Source organism: Triplophysa dalaica, chromosome 4, assembly GCF_015846415.1.
Source record: "Triplophysa dalaica isolate WHDGS20190420 chromosome 4, ASM1584641v1, whole genome shotgun sequence".
NCBI classification, from domain to species: Eukaryota; Metazoa; Chordata; class Actinopteri; order Cypriniformes; family Nemacheilidae; genus Triplophysa; species Triplophysa dalaica.
The window spans coordinates 10,174,318-10,200,090 of record NC_079545.1 but is presented as its reverse complement, the minus strand read 5'-3'; the positions used below and the strand labels follow the sequence as shown (position 1 = coordinate 10,200,090).

The following is a 25,773-nucleotide window of genomic DNA, read 5'->3' as shown; positions in this document are numbered from 1 at the left end:
GAGAGCAATATTTTGGCTCCTACAAAATTTTGGGAGTAAAAACCCTCAAAGCATGTGTCCTTTTTCAGAAAAAGACGCTAGATGGCGCCCAAACACCACTGGATTTCTTACTGCAGCACTACCTGCTATTTCGCTAAGATAATATTAGTTTGAGACATGAAACTATTTGTAGGACAGATTGTGGTGACGTACAAAGTGAAGTTAAAATGAACAAACATGAAATAAACCGTTTTTGTGTTTCTGTCTCAAATTCAACCCAGCTTCATCTGCCTGTCTGTGGGACAGTAAACAAAAGCCAATAAAAAAACAGAACAACAGAGCAAGACGTAATGTACTATATGGAAAATACTTTGGAAAATACTTCGACATTCTGAATCTCAGTCTCTTTCTCTCTCACTTTCTCTTTCTCTTTGAGGCTCCAGCGACAGATGGCCTAGTAAACCGGTTAAAATTCCCCTCACTGCATTTTCTAAACTGACCTTGGGTGTTTACGCACACGCATAGACACGCGCACGCACACAAGGTCATGTGCTGGTTTGTTACAAGATACAGAAGGGAGGAACATCTTTTCTCCCTCCACCCACAATACACACATACATGTTCTCTCAAAAATTACAAACAAATACAAAACGCGCGTACACATCTCTCATTTTCTCTCCCGCTCTCTCTCTGTGCCTGATCGATGCTGTGAGTTCCTCCTCTCTGTGGTTGTGTGTGTGTGTGTGTGGGGTTGGACACAGGATTCTCAGTGCTTTCCTCTCAGTCAGACACACACAGACGCAGCAGCTATGAGCGAAGGCGATGTGGTGTGCACAGGATGGCTCATAAAATCCCCTCCGGAGAAGAAGCTAAAAAGATTTGTGAGTAAAAGCCCCCTCTCTCTCTCTCTCTCTCTCTTTCTTTCTTTCTTTCTTTCTTTCTTTCTTTCTTTCTTTCTTTCTATGTGTGTGATGTATTCAGCATTAGAAGCAGGCACTGCAGTATATGATAAGCTGTCATTTCATTCAGTGCTGGAGAATCGGTGTGGTTTCTAACACAGGGTTTCCGTGTTTCTCTGTGCTGTGTTTCTCCGGTCTGCGGGATTTAAACGCTATATCTGCATGCGCAACTGTGTGCATTGTCTGAATTTGTGTGCTGCATTGTTTACATTCTTGTTCTGTGCGCCTGTCATTGTTTAACCGTAATGTGCTTGCCGTGCCTGGCTGTATTTTAATTTCTGTGGACTTTAGATTTTTTTGATGTGATGCTTTACATGTTTGTGCTCAGCTGTGTTTGTGCAGCATTTGTTTGCCGCCTTGCACGTGGCTGAGCTGTTTTGCATGCCCTCCTGCCTGTGACAGATTCAATGCTGTGCTTTGTGACAGTGCAATTTACTCCTGCTATATTTCTTGTACAGCTCCCTCCATGTGTTACCTTGTAATAGTAAATGCATCTGTTTTGAGAATGATATTGTTTATGTATAAGAGGTTTGTGCTTTGTAACGGTAGACCTTTTGTTATTGTCAGTTGCAGAAATGTGAGCACATACTTTGTCCTGTGATATACCCCTGTACAGTCCTGGCCAAAAGTGGCAGTCACATACATTTTGTGTTTTGCAAAATTTGTTGATTCTGTATTTGTAGATTATTTCACCACATGGTATACTGAATATCATAAATTAGCAAATCTTAGGTTTTTAAGCATTTATTGGCAAAATCATAATATATGCAAAGAGACAATATTTACAGTGTTGGGCTTGTTTTTCATAACCTATGCAATTCTCTTTGGCCTGCTGTATGTTCGATTTTGAGCCAAATCCTGACTGATGGCGAACGTTTCTTGCCTTATTAGTGCTCTGAGATCATCAAAATTTGTGGGCTTCTGCTTATCCACTCTCTTTTTGAGGATTGACGACAGGTGCTCTATATTGGATTGACATCTGGGAGTTTCTTTTTCTTGGAATTATTTAAAATGCATCTGATCACTCTGCATAATAATCAATAAACAATGTGAATAAACGCCGCAACAGTTTAAGCAGGAACTTTGCAAAAGACAGCATTTATATCACTGCCAAAACTTTTGGCCACATTTCTGTGTGGTTAAGCAGTTCTGTTTTGTTTGTGGCTTAAACTGTGTTCAAACCTGTGTTATTTTCCTGTAGCTCAGTGGTTAGAGCATGACGCTAGCAACGTCATGGTCATGGGTTCGATCCCATCCCATGGCCCAGGGATTGCACATCCTCAGAAACAGATGTATAGTATCATGCGATGTAAGTCACCGGATAAAAGCGTCTGCCAAATGCTTAAATTTAATGTTGTTGTCTCTATCTGAAAATGTACTACACAGTCCTTGTGGTCTTTACATATCTTTGAATTTTTATATTAAACATATATTATAGTGTATTATATTTTTATATTAGAGCGAGAGAGGGCCAGAAAGAGGGCAGAGACTTAGGATCGAGATATATACTTGGCAACTAACTTTCTCAGTGTAAAAGTCCAAGTACAAATGAATGTTAAGTTGTTGCTTTATATTCTGAAAAACACTGCTTCCTGCAACTTGGTGCACTCTTTACATTTTACATTACATTTCTGCCTAAAGCAGACGTCTTAGTTGTTTGGTTGAGAGGCAGGAGGACAGGGAGGACCACCAGTCATAAGATGTGTGTTTTAAAGTGTCAGCCTGACACCACAAACATGTTCTCTCCCACCACCCTTTTTGCTCTCTCGCTCTGCGTTTCTGTGAAATTTGGGTGTGTTGCAAAACATGGGAAGTACAGGCAGTTGAGAGTGACCCTGCATTCAGAAATGGCTTGCGCTATCAGAGACCACACAGGCAAAAATGGGATGAGTGCTATTAGGAGTTGTAACTGGGTGATTGACAAGTCAATGCACATGTAAACAAGTGTGTCTGGAGGCTAAGTGCAGTAGATCGTCACGCAGTGTCTGTGTGTATCAACTGTTTGTGTGTTTTATAGTAGTACTTAGATATGCTTTGCACGGAGAACAAACATTTACATGCTCTCTCTCTCTCTCTCTCTCTCTCTCTATCTATCTATCTTGTTCTCTATCTCTCTCTATATCTCTCTCTCTGTCTGTTTGTCTGGTTTTGTGGCTTTAACTGGTAGTAAGATGTGAAACATTGGGAGTGTTTGTTGTGTGCTACCAATGCACTTGTCTATCCATCTGCTGTTTGTTCATTTGCTCGTTCCCCATGCGTGCAAATAGCTATGTGTATGTTTGTTGTGGTTGTACAGTATATTCAAATTTGTTTTTTTTTTTAAATAAATGCCATGATCATGCACTTGTTGTTGTTCAAATAGGGAAGCACATTTTTAATCTTAAGCTTAGATTTACATATACAGCGCACTGAGCGCAGTTCACTTTTCACCCTGGATCACCGTCTAAGAGGAACTAACCAGAACCGAATAGACAGAAGTAAAACACACGTTACATGCAGATAAGCACATAAACGCGTTCATATAAACACAACGTCTGCATGCTTCCTTGTCGCAGACAAACTTTACGCCTGTTTCAGACTTCCCTTCTGTGAAGAGTTCTGGGAAAACAGCCCCAGTTCCTCTCTTTGACCAGAACGCTCAAACAAACATGCATAAGGGGAAGAAAATGTAACCATTTGAGAAGAAAGAATAGAGAGAAGGTCTTTGTTTGTGACAGAGGTAAATCAAGGTCATACGTGGACCCTGCAGCTCTGAGCATGCTCGGAACAATGCGTGGTGGTCACAATGACAAATTCTGCAGAAAAAGAGTTCAGATGCAAGATGGGTAACACATGTTATTTACAAGGTGCAATCAGCATCTGTTGGTTTGTGCCCTTAAACAACCTTAAAGCATTAAAAACATTTTTAAAATCAGGTTTGTCAAACAGAATATGTAAATGATTTTGTTGTCTCATTTTGTTTGAATCCTCAAGAGATTGAATATGATTAAGGTAAAAATCTGAATCTAGTTTATGCCTTACCATGTTAAAGCCGCTAAGATTTTTCCTCACTTCTACTTATTTCTAAAGGTTCAAAGGAATTCTGTAAAAAAAAAATTTTTATCAATATTATAACAGATTCTTGATGTGTGTTAAAAGAAAATGTTGTGCCCATTTGTCCATAGTTGTGAAACGGATCAAGGTTGATCCGTGATCCGTACGGATCGTGCTCTACGGTTCGGAGAGCATGTGACCTACAGATTAACCGTAAATTTATTTATCACAGAGTGAAAGATAGTTTTGCAGGCATGCACTCGCTCTCTCTCTCTCTACAATATCTGGACGAGAACAATATTAAAGAGCGTAATCTTGGTGGTGTAAATGGGAGAAAAAACAAAGTGGATCCGATCCAAACAATACCAAAACACTCTCGTAGCCAATCAGCAACAGGGAAAGAGATTAAGAAAGTGTTTGTTATTTTGAAGGCGGAGCAATAAAGGAAGGAGTGTTTACGTCTGCAGTGTTTCTCTGAAATTGTGCAAATAATGAGGTGAGATGACATTTTTAGGACGTTTTTCTTGTTATTTTTCCACCCTTTTACTATTAATTTTACTTATGTACCGCAAGGCCAATCCGCAGTGTCACTTTTCCAACACACATAGTATATAAAAATATACATATATCAAAAAACATACATATATCAAAGACAGTAGTTAATGCAGTTCCTTTCTGTGTAGGAACCAGGGGCTGGATTCACAAAACGTTCAACTCTTCTTAAATGCCATTAAATTCTAAATTTACATTTACGCATTTGGCAGACACTTTTATCTAAAGCAACTTACATTGCATTGTATTATACATTTGTTTCTGACTATGTGCAATCCCCTGGGATTGAACCCATGAACTTGGCGTTGCTAGCTCCACGCTCCAACCACTGAGCCACAGGAAACCACGAGAGCCAAAAAAGTTTTTGAGATTGATCTTAGAAAAAAAATTCTCAAGAACCAAAATTCTCGAAACAAAAGCTTTAGTCTTACAGTTATCATAATTCTAAAAAAGTAAGATGTGTAATACATGTATTTGGTTGTTTCACATGTGGCGTTTCTATGGCATTGAGTCAGGATCTTAATTATGACTTTTACTTGCCATTGAGGATTTTTTATATTGATGTAATAATGATAAGTTCTAGCTTCATTACTTTTGCTTTCATTATTAAAAACAGAGTGCTTGTTACGTTTATTCTGGGACAAAGCAACTAGAAATGGAGAGGGTGACAAAAATTATGTCATAGGAACACACAAAAAGTATTGTAATAAATATAATTTTGTAAAGCGTGCTAACATTTTAGCTAACTTGAGATCGTAAATGCCATTTAACACATCACACGCTTTTGTATAGAGAATGTGAAGCTGATTTCATGCTCTGCGTTTTATGTTGCAGTTCCGCCAACTGCTCCGCCATCAAAAGTTTAATGTTTAAACATACCTAAGAGAATAACACTCTTATTTGTAGTGGCAAGAACTAACAAATTAGCTAAAATATTGTATACAAACTTGCACAAGGCAAACTGTTTAAGGTTTGAACTCTTTGTTTTGTTTTCACTATATAGATGGTTGCAGAAAGTGAATTTGATCAAGATATTAAACCCCAGTTGCTTTATGGATGTTGTACATCATTCTATAGTAGGTGTACTTAGAAACAAAAAATCATCTTCTTAATGACTGCCAAGTAAACAAAGAAGTTTCAGGTCTCATCTTGTATGATCTGGCTGTCAGGACTCATGTCTCAGCACTTGGTCTAAATCTCCAAGAAGAGGAAGATGTTTGGCTTGTGACGCCAGTGGGACAGCGCATCTCTGTGGCTTTCTTAACCACAGTACATTTGTTGAGCTCATTTGTGTCATCTGTTAAAACGACCTTAAGAAAGGAACTTGCCTGATGATACAAGCGGGACAGCATGGCCTTATTCAATTTTACCACAATAAAAACGACTTTGTTTTTTAGCCTGTACACATACAAATCAACAATTAATAGAGTAACCCCAAGAACACTCAAGAGAGTTCTAACCTTAATCATACTTTGCTGCTGGTGTTTTAATCAGTTCATAGCTTGAAACAAGAGAGCACCCGAATTATGTAAAAGACAGAAGCAAAACAGAACACACAAGCTGATGATGCTTCAGAACATATAATGGAAGCTGTCATGTTGAAGGCATGTGTAAACGTTTAAGGACAAGCTTATGCTGAATCTTTATTCAACTAGATATGCTTTGTTTATATTTTATACCATATTTTAGTTTTGTAGCCTGTGTACTTTGTATGTTTGTCTTGCACTGTGCTGATCCTGTCATCTGAAATGTATTGTATTCGCAGTATTTATTCTATTATCGTCAGGCATGCATGTTTTGACGCACACCCTGCAGTTTTAAATAAAGTGGTTCTAATTTGGAAAACAGAAACTGAATTAGCCCTGGGACTGAATAACGAAACTGCTTCTCTGGCTCTCTCGATCCCTTTGCTGAGAGAAGTATTTTAACTGTAGTTTCTGTGATATGTGAATATGCAGAGTCACATGCTTAAGAAAATTCATACATAATTCTTAACAAATACCTGAGGCAAGTACAGTTTGCACTTACAAGTGCAAGGAATATATAATATATATAATGTATAAAAATCAAATAATGACCTAATAACCTAAAAGTATAAACACATATAAACTTAATTAATTCATGATGACATAATGACATCTTAATAATATAACAACCTAATACAACTAATAACCATGATTTGGCAGAAGATTAGACTGCCAAAACTGGAATTAAATCACGTAAGCCAGAGCATTTGTACTTGTACTCAGTGTTGATTATTGACTTTTGGTAACTACACAGTATGTGTGACCAGTTTATCCTGTGGGAGATTAATCTTTTCTTTGTTGTTTTAGACTATAGGTCTCAGTATGCTTTTCAGTTTAAATTGTATTTTTTGCGATTAATCGCATCCAGAATAAAATTTTGTGTTTATATATACATAATATATGTCTTTGAACTGTTCATATTAATTTGTATTTATAAACACATACTGTACATGCATATGTTAAAGTACACAGACATATATTATATAAACGCAACCTTTTATTCATTTGACAACCCTTGTTTAAATTAAATATATATTGCGCTTGGCATTCATTGACCTTAGAAGACAGTTGAAGCACTCACATTATATGCAGTAATATTGGTATTGAGTTATATTGAGTTTCTAATGTCTGTAATGGTGTCGTAAACGAACCAAAATTGCTAACTTTATGTTTCATACAGTACTCATAAGGTACTCATGAAGTACACTCATAAGTGTACTTCATACACTTTTATTGTGATTTGATTGATATTTTGTTAACATTAAAACCACATATTTGTTACAGTATATTACATTTATTGCAAACCCAAGGACTGATGTAAATTCAAAGTTATACATAAAAAGCTTGCCTGAACCTCAAACTTGCTAGAGAGGTCCCGGTGGGCTTGCTGACCTCTATCAGGTCCTTGTTCAAATCCCTTTACCATCTACCTTTGAAGGGATAGTTGAGTGAACATTTTTCCTCATGTTTTATTCACTATGCTATTTTATACTATGGAACACACTGGATTTTTTCATGATTGTATCTTTCAATACACGAGAGAGTATAGTTTAGTAACCATGTGTCTCAAGCATCAAAAAGAATGAACCGAATGGCCGTTTATTCCTTTAATGTTTCTGTTTGGATGATAAAAGAGATGAAGGTCATTAAGACACAGAAAGAGTGCATTCAGTTCGATTGAAAATAAGATCAAAGGAGACATTTAAACTTTATACTCATTTGTGTGAATGTGTTTTTCTCCCCAGAGCCACAATGTTAATCTAATTATTTCTCATCTCTATCTCTTAGTCATGGCGAAAGCGATGGTTTGTTTTGCGGAGGGGTCGGATGAGCGGGGATCCTGATGTTTTGGAATACTACCGAAGCAAGAGCTCCCGTAAACCCATCAGAATCATTGACCTTCAAGAATGTGAAGTAACCATTGAGGCAGAGGTGCGGCCCACAAAACGACAGTATCAGAATCAGCACTTATTTGTGGTCAAAACCGCCACACGCATCTTTTACCTGCTGGCTAAAACAGCAGAGGAAATGAACAGTTGGGTGCAGAATATCGGACAGATTTGTACGTTTGGAGGACTGGACAGACATTCAGGTGGGTAAAGCTATACAGTAGATACAACAAATATACTCTGTGTAAAAAAAGTATTTGGACTTTTATTTGATTAATGCATAAAGTGAGGTCAGAGGCTTGGCAAGGAAGTCAGTACATCTGACACATTGAGGCGTGGTGTTCATGCAGGCGATGTTAGTTTGAGTCAATCTTGCATAGTTTATTTCTATATAATATACACACTGCCATTCAAAAGTTTCGATAAACTTTTGAAGTTTAAGTTAAAAAGTAAAAAAAATCCTCTTGGTAACAAGTTCAGGTAATATAAACAACAGAATAGGAAAAGATTGCTTTTTTGGAGACAGGGTTTGCATGTTTGGCCAGGATGGCCGGCCCATATGGATGATAGAGATCGAAATTTGGCCCTTCCACTATATAACTGTCTCATTAAAATCCTACTTTAAGACCAGCACAAATATATTCTCCTCAGTAACCACATCTTAAATACATGCATATTGCGTATGAGCGTGGGTTTCTGAAAAAGAAAAGTGCTACAGGTTAGCTAAAACAAAGAAAAAACCTTCATCGGAAAAATCCTCCTACAAAAACAGCCCACGATCATTAGAATGAATAAACTTACACGGAGAGATAATTAAACACAGGTTGATTCTCTGGAGAGAGATGCAGAGACAGATATTCAGAGACGCTGTGATCCAGACGAGGTCTTATTTTAATATTCTGTTCCATCACTCTCTGTCCAATAGTCTGTAGAGCAACAGCTGCACCAGAGAGAAATGTTTAAACACACACACGTTTGTCATACCATAGACATCAGACCCATACAGACATCTTTGGACGTTTTTCCAAACCAATTTAAAAATGCAAATACTTAGGTCAAATTTTATAATTGAAAAAAATATATAAAAGCATCACATTAAACGACTAATGTGTAATTTTTTGAGGATCCATTGACAGAAATGCAATTTAAAGGCGTCTTTACACAGCAAAGGCGGCACAGAAACGTATACTCAGGTGTTACAGCAAATGTCACCACATCGTTGTCGTGAATGAAATATTGTCCTCAAGGAGATGCTTTAGGAAATATAAGAAAAAATCCTGCATTTAAATCCTACCCCGACGAGACCTAAATCATTTACGCTCCTAGGGCCGGGCATCTGTGCACAAGCGCTGATGTCCCCACTTCTACTGTACTCACTTTACGATCTGGACCAAAGCACAGTTATATTATTGTGATGCAACTGTTTTGAGGTAAACGGCATCTTCATGCACATGTTGCGCAGACCCATCTGCTTAAAGGTGGATTGGTTGATTTGAAACGTGCTAACTTTAGCCAGCTAGCACTGAAATTATCATCCCACCCTCTATGCGATTCGCCGTCCAAAGCCACGCCTCCTCCAAACCTATGAATGTATTTCATAAATCCAAGTAACGAATTACAAACTAAATAAATTAAATTCTTCTCAAAGCATGAACATACCTGTCCAACAGAAATAGAGCAATGTCTCCATCGTGTAAAAGCTGATCCGATGTAAATTTGAGTTTTTCTTCTTTCATGATCCAGATGTATATTCGACACTGCTTTTTCAAAAAATGACTTTGTTTTGAAGATTTTTTGTTATCGGTTCCGCAGGAAAGTTTGATCGTTACTGATTGTCCGCCATTCTTCCTACATTGACACAGCGGACGTGAACCCCCCGATGCCGCATGATGTCTGTGTGAACAGGGTGCACGGTGGTATGCAAAATACCCTGGCTGAAAATGTACACACGACCAGTCACAGCGTTCGGCCAGAATATTTTTGATTGGGCGAATGTTTTTTGGTCCTACACCTTTCACAGACGATATATAATTATAAAAATATTATTTGACCACTATACCTCTTGATTACTATCAGGATGTAAAGAGATTTCCTACCAAAATTACAAAAAATACCTCCTGCGGTACTGTGCAACACTGCATAATGTCAGAAAAAACTAATATTTGAAGCAGTTTGAGACGCGGTAACACAGGTCTGCATGTGATCGTGTCACTCGTATCGGAAGGTTTTTTCCTTACGGAGAAGAGGAGCTAAAGGAGGAATTTAAACAATTCATGTCATGAGTTCAAATAAACAAATCTACATTCCACGCCTGAGTTTCAAATAATCACACGCCAAACTTTTTTCTAAATGAACTTACGAAACTAAATAAATTTAATTTGCCATTTAAAACGAATCCAAACTATTTTCATGGCTGAAAACAGTCTCAAAATGTACATCATGCGTTCAAGCAGTACAAACAAAAATGCTTCACACATATTTTATGAAGAAATTAAACAAAAATTGTATGTTTGAATTATAAAAAAATATATATATTATTGGCCTAAAACAAATGTCGCTCATGTGGTTTTGGCTTCATCTTCTAGCTTTCTGCTGACATGAAAGTGACGTAATTCACAGCGGCTTTAATGCGCCTTCATTTACACTAAACCTGAGCCGCATCATAGTCATCTGGCATATTTTAGATCGGCTTTCATGCTGCATTGCGTCTTTACACAGACATTTAATCGCCACAGAGACGCCTTAACTCGCCTGTGTAAAGACGCCTTAATATACATTACTATGTCTTAACAGGTGTATAAAGACCTTACATAATAAAAGCGTTATGTTTTTTTTATATTAGAATGAGCGTGTGTTGAAGACCAGTCTCAAGACCATTTTTTGATGGTCTTGTCTCGGTCTCGACCGTCTTTTGGTCTCGTTCTTGTCTTGGTCTCAGACTTAATGGTCTCTGGATTTATTTCAAGACAGGTCTAGACCGCAACTCTGGGAATTAAACTAAATTGCTGGTGTATTGTCTGATATATGTGTCAACATCGTTCATGTGATTGGATGTAAAACTTCTGGCTTTTCTTTATTTGATTATTCTGTTACCTTTTTTTACTCCTACTGCTGGTAAGAGAAAAATGGGGGATTGTCTTAAAGAAATCTGTCAACAAAATGAATTCACACAAAGGCCCACAATATTCGTGATGGGATTGCAAAAATAAGTGTGAGATCTTGATTTTTTATTTTATAACATCTGATGTGAAATGGATTGAGTATAATTATTCAATAAAGCTTGAGTTAACACAATTAAACACGGGTTTTTGTTCTAGTTGATCTAGATCAAATCTGAACTTTTGTGCATTTGTGAGCAACACACAGCTATTTTCCTGTTGATTAGACAAAAAAGCAATGAAACTAATTTAGTCACTGAATGTTTTTTTCAAGGTCAAAGACTTCAATTTATCTTGTGTTTTACCGGGTTTTTTAGGTTTACTTGTTGGCATTTCTCCCTGCTCAATTTTTTGTATATGTAACAGTAGGTGGGTGATAAAACATGGAACGTAAACATCCTACACATACATTTCAATGTATTTCTAGAATATTTTATGTTCCATGTTTTATCATTATCATTTCTGCACCATAAATCACCCAAGTTACTTGTTTTATTATTTTATTATGACTTTTTGTGTTTTTGTATACATTTTGTGAGTGCTGGTCTTGGTTTCGACTCGGTCTTAGCCTGCCTTGGTCTTGTCTTGGTCTCTGACCCTCAAACACTTGGTCTTGTCTTGACCTCGTCACCCTCTGGTCTTGGGCTTGTCTTGGTCTTGACTATAACACTAGAACACTAGTGTGTCCCCCGAATTCTCGTGAAAGTAGGTTGCATTAGAAGGGTGCACACGGAGTGTCCTATCTGCTTATTATGAAAGGAGACAGCCTCGATGACGTAGCAGGCTTCAAATGAGACCTTCCGGAGTACACAGCCTCCCGAAACGAGACACCTTGTGTTGCTAGAGATAACACACAATTCTTTAAACTGCCAACGTCTGTTATTTGAATAAACGTCAACATTATATGTGGTGTTTAAATGTTAACAGTTTACAATTTGTGTCACTTTTTTTATCTTAGCTGTAGTAAATAGGTTTACAAGTGTTATGTGATTTTTGAACGTATAATATATATAGATTTGTTGAACTCTTTTGCCATTGTTTTAGGGTAGAAAGTAACCATCTTTTTACCTCTTAAAATCATGTAGAAATCATTTTAATTAATTTGACAGGTGTGTGTGAATCCAACGTGTTGTCATAGCAACGTTGTAATTCCTGTTCCCTTTTCTGCCAGTATGTCCTACGAAGGACCTCTCATTTAATTCTAAGTTGAGGATCCTCTGTATACCACATCCTTTAGAGGATGAGACCTCAATAGGACACAAGGATGCAGCCTTCCGAAACAAGACACAGCTACACATGCCGTTTTGTCAGTAATCAATATGCATTCTTTAGCGGTCTTCTGTCCTTATGATTTCGCTCTACATCATCAATAACCGTCCAAGTCTGGTTCCTATACTCAAGAACAGACGACGGATGAAAGTACCCGGGTGTGTTCTCGATATCAAGGATGCATCTTATGCATCCCTGCACGCTTATGGAATCCGCTTGAAGTCCCAGAAGTGACTTCCGCGCGTCCATCCAAGTTCGTCCGAGGCTGACTCGTAAGACCGTTCTCCACAAGAACACAAGTCCGTTCTTTGCATTTTTGAAATCGAGAAACGGCCAAAGGTCCCGGAAAGGCTAATGGTGATATTCTATCCCTGGTCTTCAAACCTTTTCAGGTATTTTCATGATGATAAAGTATATTTATAATGATGATGTTTGATGAGTGTTGCTTTTTCAAATGGACGTTGTAAACGACTCTATCTCGTCATGATTTTAGATCGTGTAGTACTTCCTCCTGATCAAAGAGCCAAAGTTCAAAGAAGAGCTGTGCATAAAACACAGAACCGGTTTCAGAATCGATTTAGACATTTATAATAAGTGTGAATCGCGATATATATCGCCCAGTCCTATGTCAAAGAAGTATGAACGTGACGACATCGTAGTCCTGTGAGAGCCGCCGTTCTGCTTCGAAAGGGAGGGGTGGGATGAGCTGTTGGTTGCAATTCATAACATCACCGCTAGATGCTGCTAAATTTAATACACTGGACCCTTAAATAATATATGAAATTAATCATATTTAATAACATTTTATTATTTAATGAGTTAATATTATTTTGTATTATTCCATATTATACATATCAGGACCAAACAGCATAGAAAGTAGTATCCAAACTTTCACAATCTAGTTCCGTCGTGCATATGAATGCAAGAAAATATGTAAAAATATTACTGTTATCAAAATTGTTATTGAAATTGTATTATTTATGTTGCATTGCCTATTTAAAGTTGTCTCCAAGACACAGTGTCACGCAAAAGCAGTACTATTTAGTTATTTTGTCAACCATTATTGTATTCTGTAAATGTGTTTATAATATGTAGGGTCACTGAGAACCACATTCAGATCTCAACATTTCGGGGCCTCATGAGGCAACCAAAGATATATTTTTATCAGGCTATTGATATGACTTGAGTTTATTGTTTATGTTTAAAAATACTTTGTGTGAAAGTTAATGAGGAAAAAACACAGAACTCACTTTGTGGTTGCAGTAAGACAGATATATGTTAGCAGTTAATGAATGTGATATATACCAAACAAGACAAGTTGCACATTACATGAAAAGATAACTGAAAGATGAGTGATACAGCAGTAGGGAGGGTTTCACCCACACAGACTCACATGGTTAATGTTTAATACACAACACACTAGACGGTTCTACTTGCCTTTAAACTGGAAAAAGCCGATTGTGAAAGATAAAGCTAGTTTATACTGAACCGAGCATGTCCATGCTCTTCCTAACACACACACATACACACACACACACAGATGACAGAGGATTTATTCATTACCTCAATGTTGCTTAAGCTCAGATTTTCTTGACGTTTTTGGACAAAACGTCTCGGTCCGTGCTCAAAACAAACCCCTGCAGGACATCAGCTGAGAATCGGATCTTGGCGTTATTATTTACAGACAGGCTTTGCAGCGGGGCAGATGGAGAGCAGATTGAGAAAACAACGGATCAGATACGTTTTATTCACACCTGGAGGTCTGCAGTTTCAGATCCTACTTAGTGTGTCAAGATACTCAAAACAAAAGCTGGACTAAAACAATGTGGGAGCCAAGACTTTTGTTAACTCAAGTGTTGATCTCACTATCACCATGAGAACCACGTCACTATCACAATTTCTTATTATAGCTCTACCCTCCCTGTCTAATGGTCCTGTCACCATGACAACCCTTTACTGTATCTCTACTTGTACTCTGATCCTGTGACCATGGCAACTGCTCACTGTGTGTTACTCCCTGTGCAATGTTCCCACAACAGATGCTCTTTTATACCTACTCTACCTGTACCTCTGTCGCCATGACAACTATTTACCATATATTCGCTAGGGCTGGGCGGTATGATAAAAAATTTATATAACAGTGTTTTCCAGATTTATACCGGTTTCCCGGTACATGGCAGTATTTTTTACCAGATTTTCTACTGATTGAGAGAGACAATAGTGCTGTTGATTGACTTAAAATGCCCTTTTGTTCTGTCATGATATGATTTTTTTATATACCGCATTACCAGAGTATGTCGCTTAAAAAGCGTGCGGAACGCGGCGCAGCGCGACACTGTTTCAGTGGGGTACCTTTTCACTGTTGCACTGTGACCGGCCATTCACACAAAATGCGTCTTTGGTTAGATATGTGAGATTAAAACGATCCTATCACATATTTATCATAATTTTTCCACATAAATGCCCTAAACAGAGGCGTTTGGATGTTTGTGTGTGTCTCGCTCATGAGCGGTAACGGTCTTCTTGGACAGCGTGGTTGACAGCGGTAACTGAACAGCAACACTAGTGTAGCAATTGCAAGTTCTCATTACGTTATATTAAATATAGTCACGAACAAACATTTTCAAAAACGATCATGTTCCCCTCATATCTGCTCATTATAAGCATATAATATGATATGGTTTTAGCTTGAAATGTTTCGCTATATGCTATGATGAGGGTCAGTAAGGAGGATTGACGGCGTGATGCGATCGTTTTCCTCTCACATATCTAATTTAAGTCTATGTTTTATGATAAAAAATATGATTTCAGGAAATCATGAAGCCATTGTGACTACGTAAAACACAACAGACATCAAAAAATACGCACAGTATTCGGTATGAACTGGTATATCACCCAGCACTAATCTCTCGTTTCTGTCACCACGACAACTGATCATCTTTTACAACATCACCAGTCATTGTCACTGTCACCATGGCAACCAATTACTGTTAATTGCTGTGCATCTGACATGGTCTACAACCAGTACTGCTGTCCATCTGACACATCACTATGGCAACTGCTCACTTTATATCAATTGACCTAGTTCCATTTCAATTTTGCTCTGTGGATGTAAAACATTATAAATAATAAATAGGCTTTTAAATGAAGCTGTATAAAACCCCATTCCCAAACACACCACAAACAGTATGCTAAACATGAATGACACTATCATGGGCTAATATGTTTTATTAAAATCATGCTAGATGTTTACAGTAAAGTCTGATTTCTGTTTGAAGTCATCCGTAGACAGAGAGGCTATGAGATATTGTCTGTCTCTCAGATAAGCCCGCCGTGTGTTCAAAAGCAGGTTTTCTTGACTGTTCACCCACAACATTAACTCAGCATTACTCACGGTCTCTTTCAAGCACAATCAAGTTGGATGTATCTGATATCAGACATGAAAAAGGAGTCATGAGTCAACAACGTAAACGTCTGTTTATAGGCAATTAAAACAATTTAATTATTAAATTGTGCTGCAGTATTTCCCAAAATGAAAGATGTGTCACTTACAATTGAAGGAGCTTATTGTGACAGAACACACAGCACCAGACCTAGAAAAAGACACACTTTCCAGTAAAGCTTGCAATATAATTACATAAAAAATATCCTGCTTATAAAAAATTCAGAAAATATTTTTTTATTTTATTTATATTCAATTATGTGCAGTATTTATTAATAAATATTTAATTTTAAATGTATACTTTTAAATTCTTCATCTACTTTATACTAAAGCGGCCGTGCAACCATGCACCTGTGTATTATGCATTCTGACTTATTTACATTGTTAAACGTGCTGTTTTCTCATGATTAACAAGGTCAGCTTGTCAAAAAAATGAGTTGGGCATATTACGTAGTATTTCTGTGCTTGATACACTCCCCCAGCGATCGTACAGGTTTCGGAAAGTTTTTTTCGAACATGTATAACTATTTTGTAACAACTTGTCTTAGTCCCTTATTGGACAACTCTCCCGGAAAAGCACGTGGCACGGCCACACGGCAGCAATGAGAGGCCGCACGCGCTGTATGTTTTCGGAAGCAATCGTAAAGCTTTATCTATCTTTTATAAATCAGGGTCAGTTGTGGTCTAGTGGTTATAGAGTTCGACTCGCAGCCAGAAGGTCGCTGGTTCAATTCTCAGTGCCACCAGGAAATGACTGAAGTGCCCTTGAGCAAGGCACCTTACCCCTGTTTGCTCTGCAGTGATAGCTGCCCACTGCACCCTACTTGTAAGTCGCTATGGATAAAAGCGTCTGCCAAATGAATAAATGTAAATGTAAATAAATGTGATCAAACTAAATATTCTTCGAAGATACAAAGTATGCAATACTACTCTATATGTACTCAAGATTAATATGAGACTTGCAGAAACCCAGTGTGTTACGCCCGCTTTAGGAAAAATCTTAAATAATTCTGAACTTTTATGCAATTATATTTGAATTTTAGTGCTGTATAATGAAATAATCTAAATCTTGCAGTTAAGAGAGTTTTAGGATAGAAAAACAAAAAAAAGGTTTAATGGTGACTTTGATAGACTTTAAACCAAACACTTATCACCCAAAGCCCATCATTGACTTGTACACAGGTGTACATTTATTTTTGCCCTTCCAAAACTTCTAATATGGGATTGAATGGTATAGCAATAATATTTGTTGTGATTGGAATTTCTGGATTAGATAAACATGTTTACCATTACTTTTGTCCATATAGTGTATATATATATATATATATATATATATATATATATTTTTTATATATATTGTATTTTTCTTATTTTTTATATATTATATATATATATTTTTTTTTTTTGCTTTAACACCCAGCTCTACTTTCCAAAATTATCTTGCATAATTGAAGTCAGTAATTCCACATGCTTACTGTCCAAAAAAAGCCACTATAGCCCCAAAAAAATCAACCATGAACTTGTCATGTGCTCGTAGCGCGTGTAACAGACGTGAGATTCACGTGCCTTAGTCATCTGTTGGACGGAAAGGTTTAGAAATGTCTGCCCACTAACATGCTGTTAAGTCTAAACAGGAAGAGAAAGAGAGATGTGTATGTGTGTGGGTTGTGGTGGGTGGTTGCTTAAAGGGGGTGATTTTGTTGCCCCCTTCTGGTAATAGAAAGTTAAGGTGCCTTATGATACAAGATTATTGTACTGAAATTTTCTGACATGAAACATTACAAGTATGAACAAGCTGTTAAATCTCTCTCTTTTCTCTCTATTTCTGGCAGAATCAATGGACAGTCTTAATCGCACCCCCTCTTCCCAGCAGCCTTCTCCAGCACTCTCTCCTCACGTTTCTCTCGTGGCCAATCAGGGCACAGTTACCGTCGACAACCACGCAGTCCAAGAAGACCGGCCCAGCGAATCAGAGATCAGCCCTCCACTTGACTACCTCTTCCTCTCTCAATGCGAGACCGGCACGAAGAGCATCGTCAGGCAAGGCCCTCTCCGCTTCTTCTGACAGCACGTTACGAGAATAATAATTACGTGTTAATGTCGACACGGACATGAGATTCATTCCATGTAGAAGGAGGCTATCTCCTATTCCTCTAATCTGATTTAATAAACGGCGACTGATGGAAAAAATGAGAAAATAATATTTCTAACGCTTTCCGCTTCAGCGGGATCTTTTGATCTTGGCCATTGCAGCATAACATACTGTGATTCGATTTAAATAAATGCTTAATGGGACTGCATGTAAAGTAGGGACACACCGTGACGTTCTGAATACTAACAAGTCATTCTGGAGGTTTATAGATGAGTAATGAAAGACAAGAGTAGATAAATCTGCTTTTAATGCAAAACTAGTCTTTAGTTTAGGTTTAAAAAGTATTACTAATATTATTTCTCTATTTAAGAAAAAGTTTTGCTTAAAGGGATAGTTCACCCAAAAATGAAAAGCCTTTGATCATTTACCCACCCTCTTGTCATTTCAAACCTGAATGACTTTCTCTCTTCTGAACACAAAAGAAGATATTTTGAAGAATGTAGGTCACAAAAAAACATTGGTCCTCATTGACTTCTATTGTATGGAGTAGGGGTGACCCGAATAGTCGAAGATTCTACGCTTGGATAGGAGGAGCCTGATGAGACAACTAGTCTCACAGTCGATCTTCGCAGATGGGTTTTGCAAAGGGGATCAGGAATTTTTGGATATATAGGAAGTGGCATTTTAGGGTTGGGTAACGAAACCCTCGACGCATATGAGGGCGAGGTCTGGCTATAGCCCAGTACAGGATCGCGTCTCTCCAAGTCATCTGTGCTGTGAGACCGGTAAAGAGAAGCAGCACGTTCCGCACACACCCGCAGTTGATTCGCAAATTAATGTGTACACTGTTTCCAAACATCTGTCACTTACTGAATGTCTGGCCATATAAATATGAATTAACACTTTGTCTGTAAATGCACCTAGTTCGTTACTTAGACTGAAATTTGCGCTGCATGATACAAATTATACAATAATAAATATAACCATAATATAACCAAAATCACTGAATATAGCAAGCACTGTGATCAGCACAGACTTTCTGAATTTGTCATTCTCTGCACTGAAAGCAAGTGGCATGTCAGGAGGATGGAGAGCGAGTGCGCAGGAAAAAGGTTAAAGGGACTTTTTGACTGTTTAAATGGTAAGACGTTTTATTGCATTCCTCCTTTACATGCTGTAAATAAAGTAACTTTATTTGTAGTTCTTTGTTAATGTGGCCTAAACACATTTATTTTGATCATTGCAACTTGAATCTGGCTATTTTATTTATTTATTATAAATGTACATTATGTTCCTAACAAATTCTGTAAATGAATGTTTGATTGTTTTTTTGGTGCATCAATGTTGCGCTGCAACATTGTTAACCACCTGGCACCCTTGTAAACACCTGGTGTCGTCCCCATGTGCACCACACACACACACGTGTGCGATTCAGCTGTCCGTCAACTATAGGCAAGATGTGACCATTCTGATTAGACTAATCCCTAGTATAGACACAAAACCAGTGCAAGTCAACGGATACCAGCGGTTTTCTGTTACCAATATTTTTCAAAATATCTATTTCTGCAGAAGAAACAAATCCATACAGGTTTGAAATGACAACAGCATGAGTAAATGATGATAGAATTTAATTTGGGGGTGAACTTACCCTTTAAATCTGGGGTCCTTAACTTTTTTGAAAAATAAAAAAATCATGATTAAGCAAGTAAATGAAAAATCCTAACCATAGGTAACCTGACATATTATGTTTCAAACAGAGATGGCGATAGAGAGGCAAAATCTATTCCAGCTACAGCAAAAAATAAATATTCCTCTAAATTAAGGCTGTGTTGTGTATGGAAAATGTTTCTTATGTGCCTGCTTGTGTTGTGTCCCCTCACAGGAGTGACAGCGTCTCTAATTCAGAACGTTCCTTCGAGCATAGCTCGATTGAGTACACAGAGGATGTGTTCAGCCCCGCCTCACGCATTGACTCCTCCCCCTCTTCGTTCCATTTGGGCGGGGCGTCCGAGCCACCCTTAAGCGCCCCCTTTGGCCCTCTCTCTTTCTCCGTCTCCTCTTCCCTCTCTTCCTGTCTATCCTCTCCTGTTTCTTTACGGAGGCCGCCTGACGTTTTCAGATTCGACCGGCCCTTTTGCATTACATCAGACCCACAGACACCTCCTCCCCTCCCGCCCAAACCTACACACCTGTCTGATAATCACGCTAATGACGATACGGTGCGTAATCCGGCACAACCAGCTCTCCTCCCTCGCAGGACGTCGCTGTCGGGAATAGAACATTTTCGGAGAGGTGAGCATAGACACACAAACAAACACCTTCCTGCACGCATAATGTGATAGTGGATATAAACTGTATATAAATTGAATACATATATAATCAATTCCTCTTGTTTAGGAGAGTATGACAATACTGGAAGAAACTGGAACAAGCGATTGAGTCTCAACTTGGTAAAGACACAAATCAAAAATAGTCAAATAGAGAAAGTTAATCAGACGCCCTAACCAAGCATCTCATTTGAATTTTCAGAAACCAGAAACATAGTGTTTCACTTATTTCTCTCCCCTCCTTTACGCTCTTTTTTTCTAGCCTGTGTTTCTGAATAATGCAGTTACTGAAAACCACTCCGAAGATTCGTATGTGCCCATGGCCTCTCCACCAGTCAGCTGCTCTGATGTTGCTTCAGACGGCTACATACCCATGAGCCCCTCCTCCCTGCCGGTCTCCTTACTGACCAACGGAAAACCAGAGCTGCCCTCGCCTTCAAATCCTGACCTAGAGCCCCCTCCAGTCGACCGCAACCTGAAACCCAAAATTCGGGGTAAAGTTGTGGATGAAAATGCAATAAAGGTTTAAATTATCAGTATTATCAGCACGTAGTTTGGCCGGTGGCTGTGTATTTGTAGCATTGGTATTTCAGAGCTTGAGTGACTGTTTGGCAAGGCTCACATACGACACGGTTTACATAAAACCTTTATTTTAAGTATAAACAGAGTCCCATCATATGTTAATATATATGATATATGTTGCTGGTGACTCATGATGTGATGTCATAGGCCTTGAAGCTATTTCACAACGTTTCGTTATCTACGTCTTGAAATCGGTAAATCCACAAGCTTGGTCAAGGAATTGTTCATTAAAAAATGAATTTATGTATCATTTACGCACTCTCATGTCATTTCAAACCTGACCTGTCTATTTCTGCAGAACACAAAAGAAGATATTTTAAAGAATGTTGGTAACCGAACAACATTGGCCCCCCTTGACTTTCAGTGCGTAGACACAAAACCACTGAAACATTTCTCAAAATATCAGAAGAAAGAGTCGTTCACAGGTTTTAAATTAGATGAGTGTGTATTCATAATGACATAATTCATTTTGCGATCTCTTTACGAGATAGGCTTTTAGGTGTGTGTGTTGTAATGGACATAACTGCTTGGCAACTAAACCAACCTAAACTGGAAAAAAAATGAAGATGTTTGGTACGTCCGAAAAAGGAAAATAGAGAAGTGGAGAAGATGGTTTCATAAGAGGAGAGGTATAAAAAAACGGTGACGCATGTGGGAGGTGTTTATGAGGAAGAGGAGATACAGGAGAGGCTAAATAAGTCAAAGTAGAAAGTGATGTCATGATCACGCACAGACCGACATTAATTACTCATGTGCTGGATATGTCTTTAAGGGAGGTTGCCAAATATTCGATATATATAAAAACATTTTGAGAATTTGGGTTTGGCAAGAAGAGTTGTTAGAAGTGCATGATAGAGCTGGAAACGCGGGCCGCATTTTGTCTTAATTGGAGACACAAAGCAGGTCATGCACCTTCATAGAGAGGAAATACCTCATAAAACTAAATGTCTGTGCCTATACATGTGTTCAACATTGGCTTATAAGGACAATTTAAGTGATCCTAATTAGTAAAAATGGGTCAACATTAAGTACAAGGATGGAAAACATTTGATCCACCTACATTGTGTCAATACAAAACTGATAATTAAACCTACTAATGATGTAAAACTGAAAAAAGTTTATGTAAGGTAAGGATGAGAGGATACAATATACATATTTGTACAGGATAAAGTGACATGTCTACGGAAAGTCCCCACGATGCACAGAATAGAAACCTAACGTGTGTGTGAAAATAAGAAAAAGAAGTTTGAGTGTTTTCATTCTGTTTGGTCCTACAGCCCGTCCGCCACCCTTAGACCTCCGGGGTTTGTCCACCATCTCCGAATGTCCATTCCACGTCCCTCTCACACGCGCCATGACAGACCCCAGGTGAGATGTGCACAACAATAACCTATAAAACACCCAATAAACCTCAGAATCACAGAACAAAATGACCCCAAACTGATTCTCTGCATTCTTTTTTCCACCACATTTCATTTCTGTGTATCTGTGTCTTAAATCAGTCTGGATTCTTTTCGCCCTCCTCCTTTCAACCCTCTTTCTCATTCGTGATGTAGAAGCACGGCAAGCCGTTGTTTGTTTTATTTGTTAAATGTAAGACTCGTCTCCATACTTGTACGGCTGTATTTAAATGTTGACGTGTTTCTGTGTGGGTTTGTTTGTTTGTTTTGTCTCTAGCACATCACTTCAGTGTGTTCCTTTGGACAGGCGGCGGGGGTGGGGCCTAAACGGCCTCGAACAGGAAGAGAGCCTTACGCCAACGGTAATGTGACTTCCTGTTTAACTCGTCATCTGTCGCGAATAGTTTATTGCTCCATGTTGATAGAAAAAGAAAAACTATTTTTATACTTCTTTTAAGCTAAAAGTAAGAAACTGTACTCTCTGTCTACTTTTTGTGTGTAATTCTCAGAAATATACATAAAATTGTATACTTAAAAGTATATTTGCCTTATAATTTTACTTAATTCGTTGGATCAAGATATACTTCAAATGAGCTTACAGATTAATGTTTAAATAAATATATAAAAGTATTAATACTTATATAATAATATATAATAAAAGTTTAAAAATAAGAACTAAGAACATAGCAATATATAGAGAATATAGAAATAATAAACTTTAAGCATGATGTTACTTTAAATCTACTAGCATTGTAAAACCTACTTAAAAAGTATTTCACAAGAGTTTATACTCCAAAGTGTACTGTCATCAGATGTGTTACAAGCATTTTACTTGTACACTATCAATACACGTTCACTTGTAGTATTGTTGAAGAACAAACAAAAAATGTAAACTTGTGTAATTAAAGTTTAATAATGTTACACTTAAAGTATTCTTAGAAGCATACTTTAATCAACTAAAAAGTGTGCCAACTTATTCCTAAGTAGCATTGAATTAGCACCCTTACTAGTGTATTACTACTGTACCTAAAATATACTATAGGTATATAGGTTAATTTATAACTTACATTTACAAGTATTCTTTTATAAACTAAAAGGGGGCTAATTGAGTCCTAAGTAGTACTAAACTAATATACTTTCAAATATACTACCGCTGTACCCAAAATATACTTAACTGTATAAAGTATACTTATTTTATGTAGTAAACTTATTTTTTTGTCAAGCTGCCACATAGTTTACAATGCAAAAGACTCCAGTCCTACATTCCCACCCTAACCCAAAACCCCTGTCTGAAATCTTCCACGTGTTCAGTTGTGTTCAAATATGGTTTACTAGGTCGTAAATTTGTTGATATTTATGTGTTAACGTTAAAACGTGTGCATATGTTCAGGATACACAGCTGATGTTGTTCCCATCTTGTGACTCCGCCCCTTGGATAAGACGTCCCCAGCTAGATTACCTATCACTTGACTTCAACTCCGCCTCGCCTTCACCTGTCCAGAAGGTTAGTGCTTGACATGTGTGACAAACATGTCAGACAGTTCACATCACATACATTTCTTAGCTGAATTTGTGTTCCTGTAGCTTATGTGACGGGCGCTAGAACTGTATCTGTTGAGATGTTTATGGGCTTTCTGTGGCTCTAAATATTGAATCTTTTGGCAGAAATACCATGACTCAGCTCTAAACATGACATGTCTTCACAGCCCTTATTTTGTCTGATTCACTTCTGATTCACATTGTGACGTTTTTTTGGTGCGCTATTATTGATGCTTTCAGAAGCCGCTGCTGGCTGATGAGTACCGGGTAGATTACGTGCAGGTAGACGAGAAGAAAACACAGGCTTTACAGAACACCAAAATGGAGTGGAAGGACGTTCGTCAGTCAAAAGCCTAAAGCTTTCTGGGAAAAAAACAATCAATTTAAATTATTAACATGGTTCAGAACTTGACTTGTTGTCATCTGCAATTTCAGGTACTTTTTGGTCTTTTACATCTGCTGTGAATGGAATGTTGTATTAGCCAGTAAGAGCTGCACATGAAAGCTCCAGAAATAAAATGGCAGACTATTCAGGAAATTATTCCAGAATAAAAGACCTCCAATGCAACGCTAGACCTGAGATCCGTCAACGGTAGTAGGACGATAAAATCGAACCCTTGCTAATTGCCTCAATGATCTAAAATATTTTGTGGATGTTTTTCACTTCTAAAAGACTTTTATCCTAGAAAATTTAACATTTAAAAGCACTTCCTGGAACATTTGTTCTGAAGTAGTTTCCTGAATATAACGGCACATTGTCTTACATCGTCGATGTTTGTTACACAGATGACACGTTGCCTCTTTAAATTCTGAAATAATATTTTCAAGCGTGTTATGATGTCTTTATGTGGATATTATGAATGTTACATATTTATGATGTGTACAATCACTGAATAGTATCAAAGAAAAATATAACACCAATTGCACTGGTTTAAACACCCCGAAGATCATGTTTGACATGGACTTGTTATGCTGAGAGTTGGACCACTGGAACCAAACACTGTGATCGGACGCCGGAACAAAGGTTCAATAAGAAGGATGTCTGAACACTGAAGGAAATTTTTGTCGAAGGGAATTGTGTCTTAAGAGACCTGCATTGTCTTTTTCAAGATGTTGAATGAATATTGAATGTTGAATATGTTAGACTATTGTCTTATTATTGACCTTCATTATTGAAGGTTTGTCAACAATATTATCTGAATGTATTTGACTGGTTCACCATGACGAGGCATTACGAATGTATTTTTGGTTTGTAGAATTGTGTACTACTGTACCGCAAGAGCACAAAGATCTCATGGGAAACTATCACTGTGACATCGTCAGTCTTTTTCCGGATATACATCAGTGTTGCTTTATGTCTCATAAAGTAATAGAGTGAGCGAGCAGGGGGGATTTTTGAAATGTAGAGACCTTACTAACCTGTGTGAATCACTTGATATCTGTACATCAGCAGGTCAATTATTGTGATGCATATTGAACAGAACGTAATAAATGAATTCAGCAGTTCAGCTCAATAAAAGAAAAAAGAAAGTACAAAAACTCAAGGACAGACTCTTCTTTAATGCGTTCAAGATTTGTGTTTAATTTTCTTTACCTTCCTTTTGTTTACTTCCCTTCAATTAAATCCTGTCTGTTGTTTTTCTGTGATGGGGCAGGAACCATGACCGCTTGTGAACACAATTACATTTACATTTATGCAAATGGCAGACACTTTTATCCAAAGCGACTCACATTGCATTGTATTATACATTTTGTTTCTGACTATGTGCAATCCCTTGGGATCGATCCAGTGGCCTTGACATTGCTAGCGCTATGCTCTAACCACTGAGCCACAGTTCAGTGGTTAGATCAGCGGTGCGCCCAATAATATTAATAATTGTATTCAATAAAAAATAAAATGGCAAAATGTGAATCTCAGATACAGTATGCTTAAGTGAAGGGTGTTTTTAAAACATTTATAACAGTTGTATGTGATTTTTGAGGGAAAATAAGTTAATTTTGTTCAATTAATAAAACCAAATTGTAG

General features: G+C 37.7%; 1 protein-coding gene across 2 annotated transcripts; it reads left to right on the top strand.

The window, feature by feature from the left end:
• Nucleotides 1-623: 623 nt before the first annotated feature.
• Nucleotides 624-25,291, top strand: gab3 (GRB2 associated binding protein 3). 2 transcript variants are annotated; one of them, XM_056745333.1, is made up of 10 exons: nt 624-860; nt 7,838-8,141; nt 17,640-17,847; nt 19,782-20,191; nt 20,297-20,349; nt 20,489-20,720; nt 22,086-22,176; nt 22,486-22,570; nt 23,599-23,712; nt 23,988-25,291. In XM_056745333.1, exons 1-10 carry the CDS (start codon nt 789-791, stop codon nt 24,102-24,104), a joined length of 1,686 nt encoding a protein of 561 aa, XP_056601311.1. In that variant the 5' UTR covers nt 624-788; the 3' UTR covers nt 24,105-25,291. The 2 variants fall into 2 exon arrangements, with proteins under 2 accessions (XP_056601311.1, XP_056601312.1); XM_056745334.1 differs by lacking the exons at nt 22,486-22,570; nt 23,599-23,712; nt 23,988-25,291 and adding an exon at nt 22,311-22,474.
• The last annotated feature ends 482 nt before the right edge of the window (nt 25,292-25,773 follow it).

Coding starts and splice junctions, on each gene's coding strand:
- gab3 (XM_056745333.1), top strand. CDS start 789: ATGAGCGAAGGCGATGTGGTGTGCACAGGATGGCTCATAAAATCCCCT. Junction 861..7,837: donor AGAAGAAGCTAAAAAGATTT/GTGAGTAAAAGC, acceptor TCTATCTCTTAG/TCATGGCGAAAGCGATGGTT. Junction 20,192..20,296: donor AATAGAACATTTTCGGAGAG/GTGAGCATAGAC, acceptor CCTCTTGTTTAG/GAGAGTATGACAATACTGGA.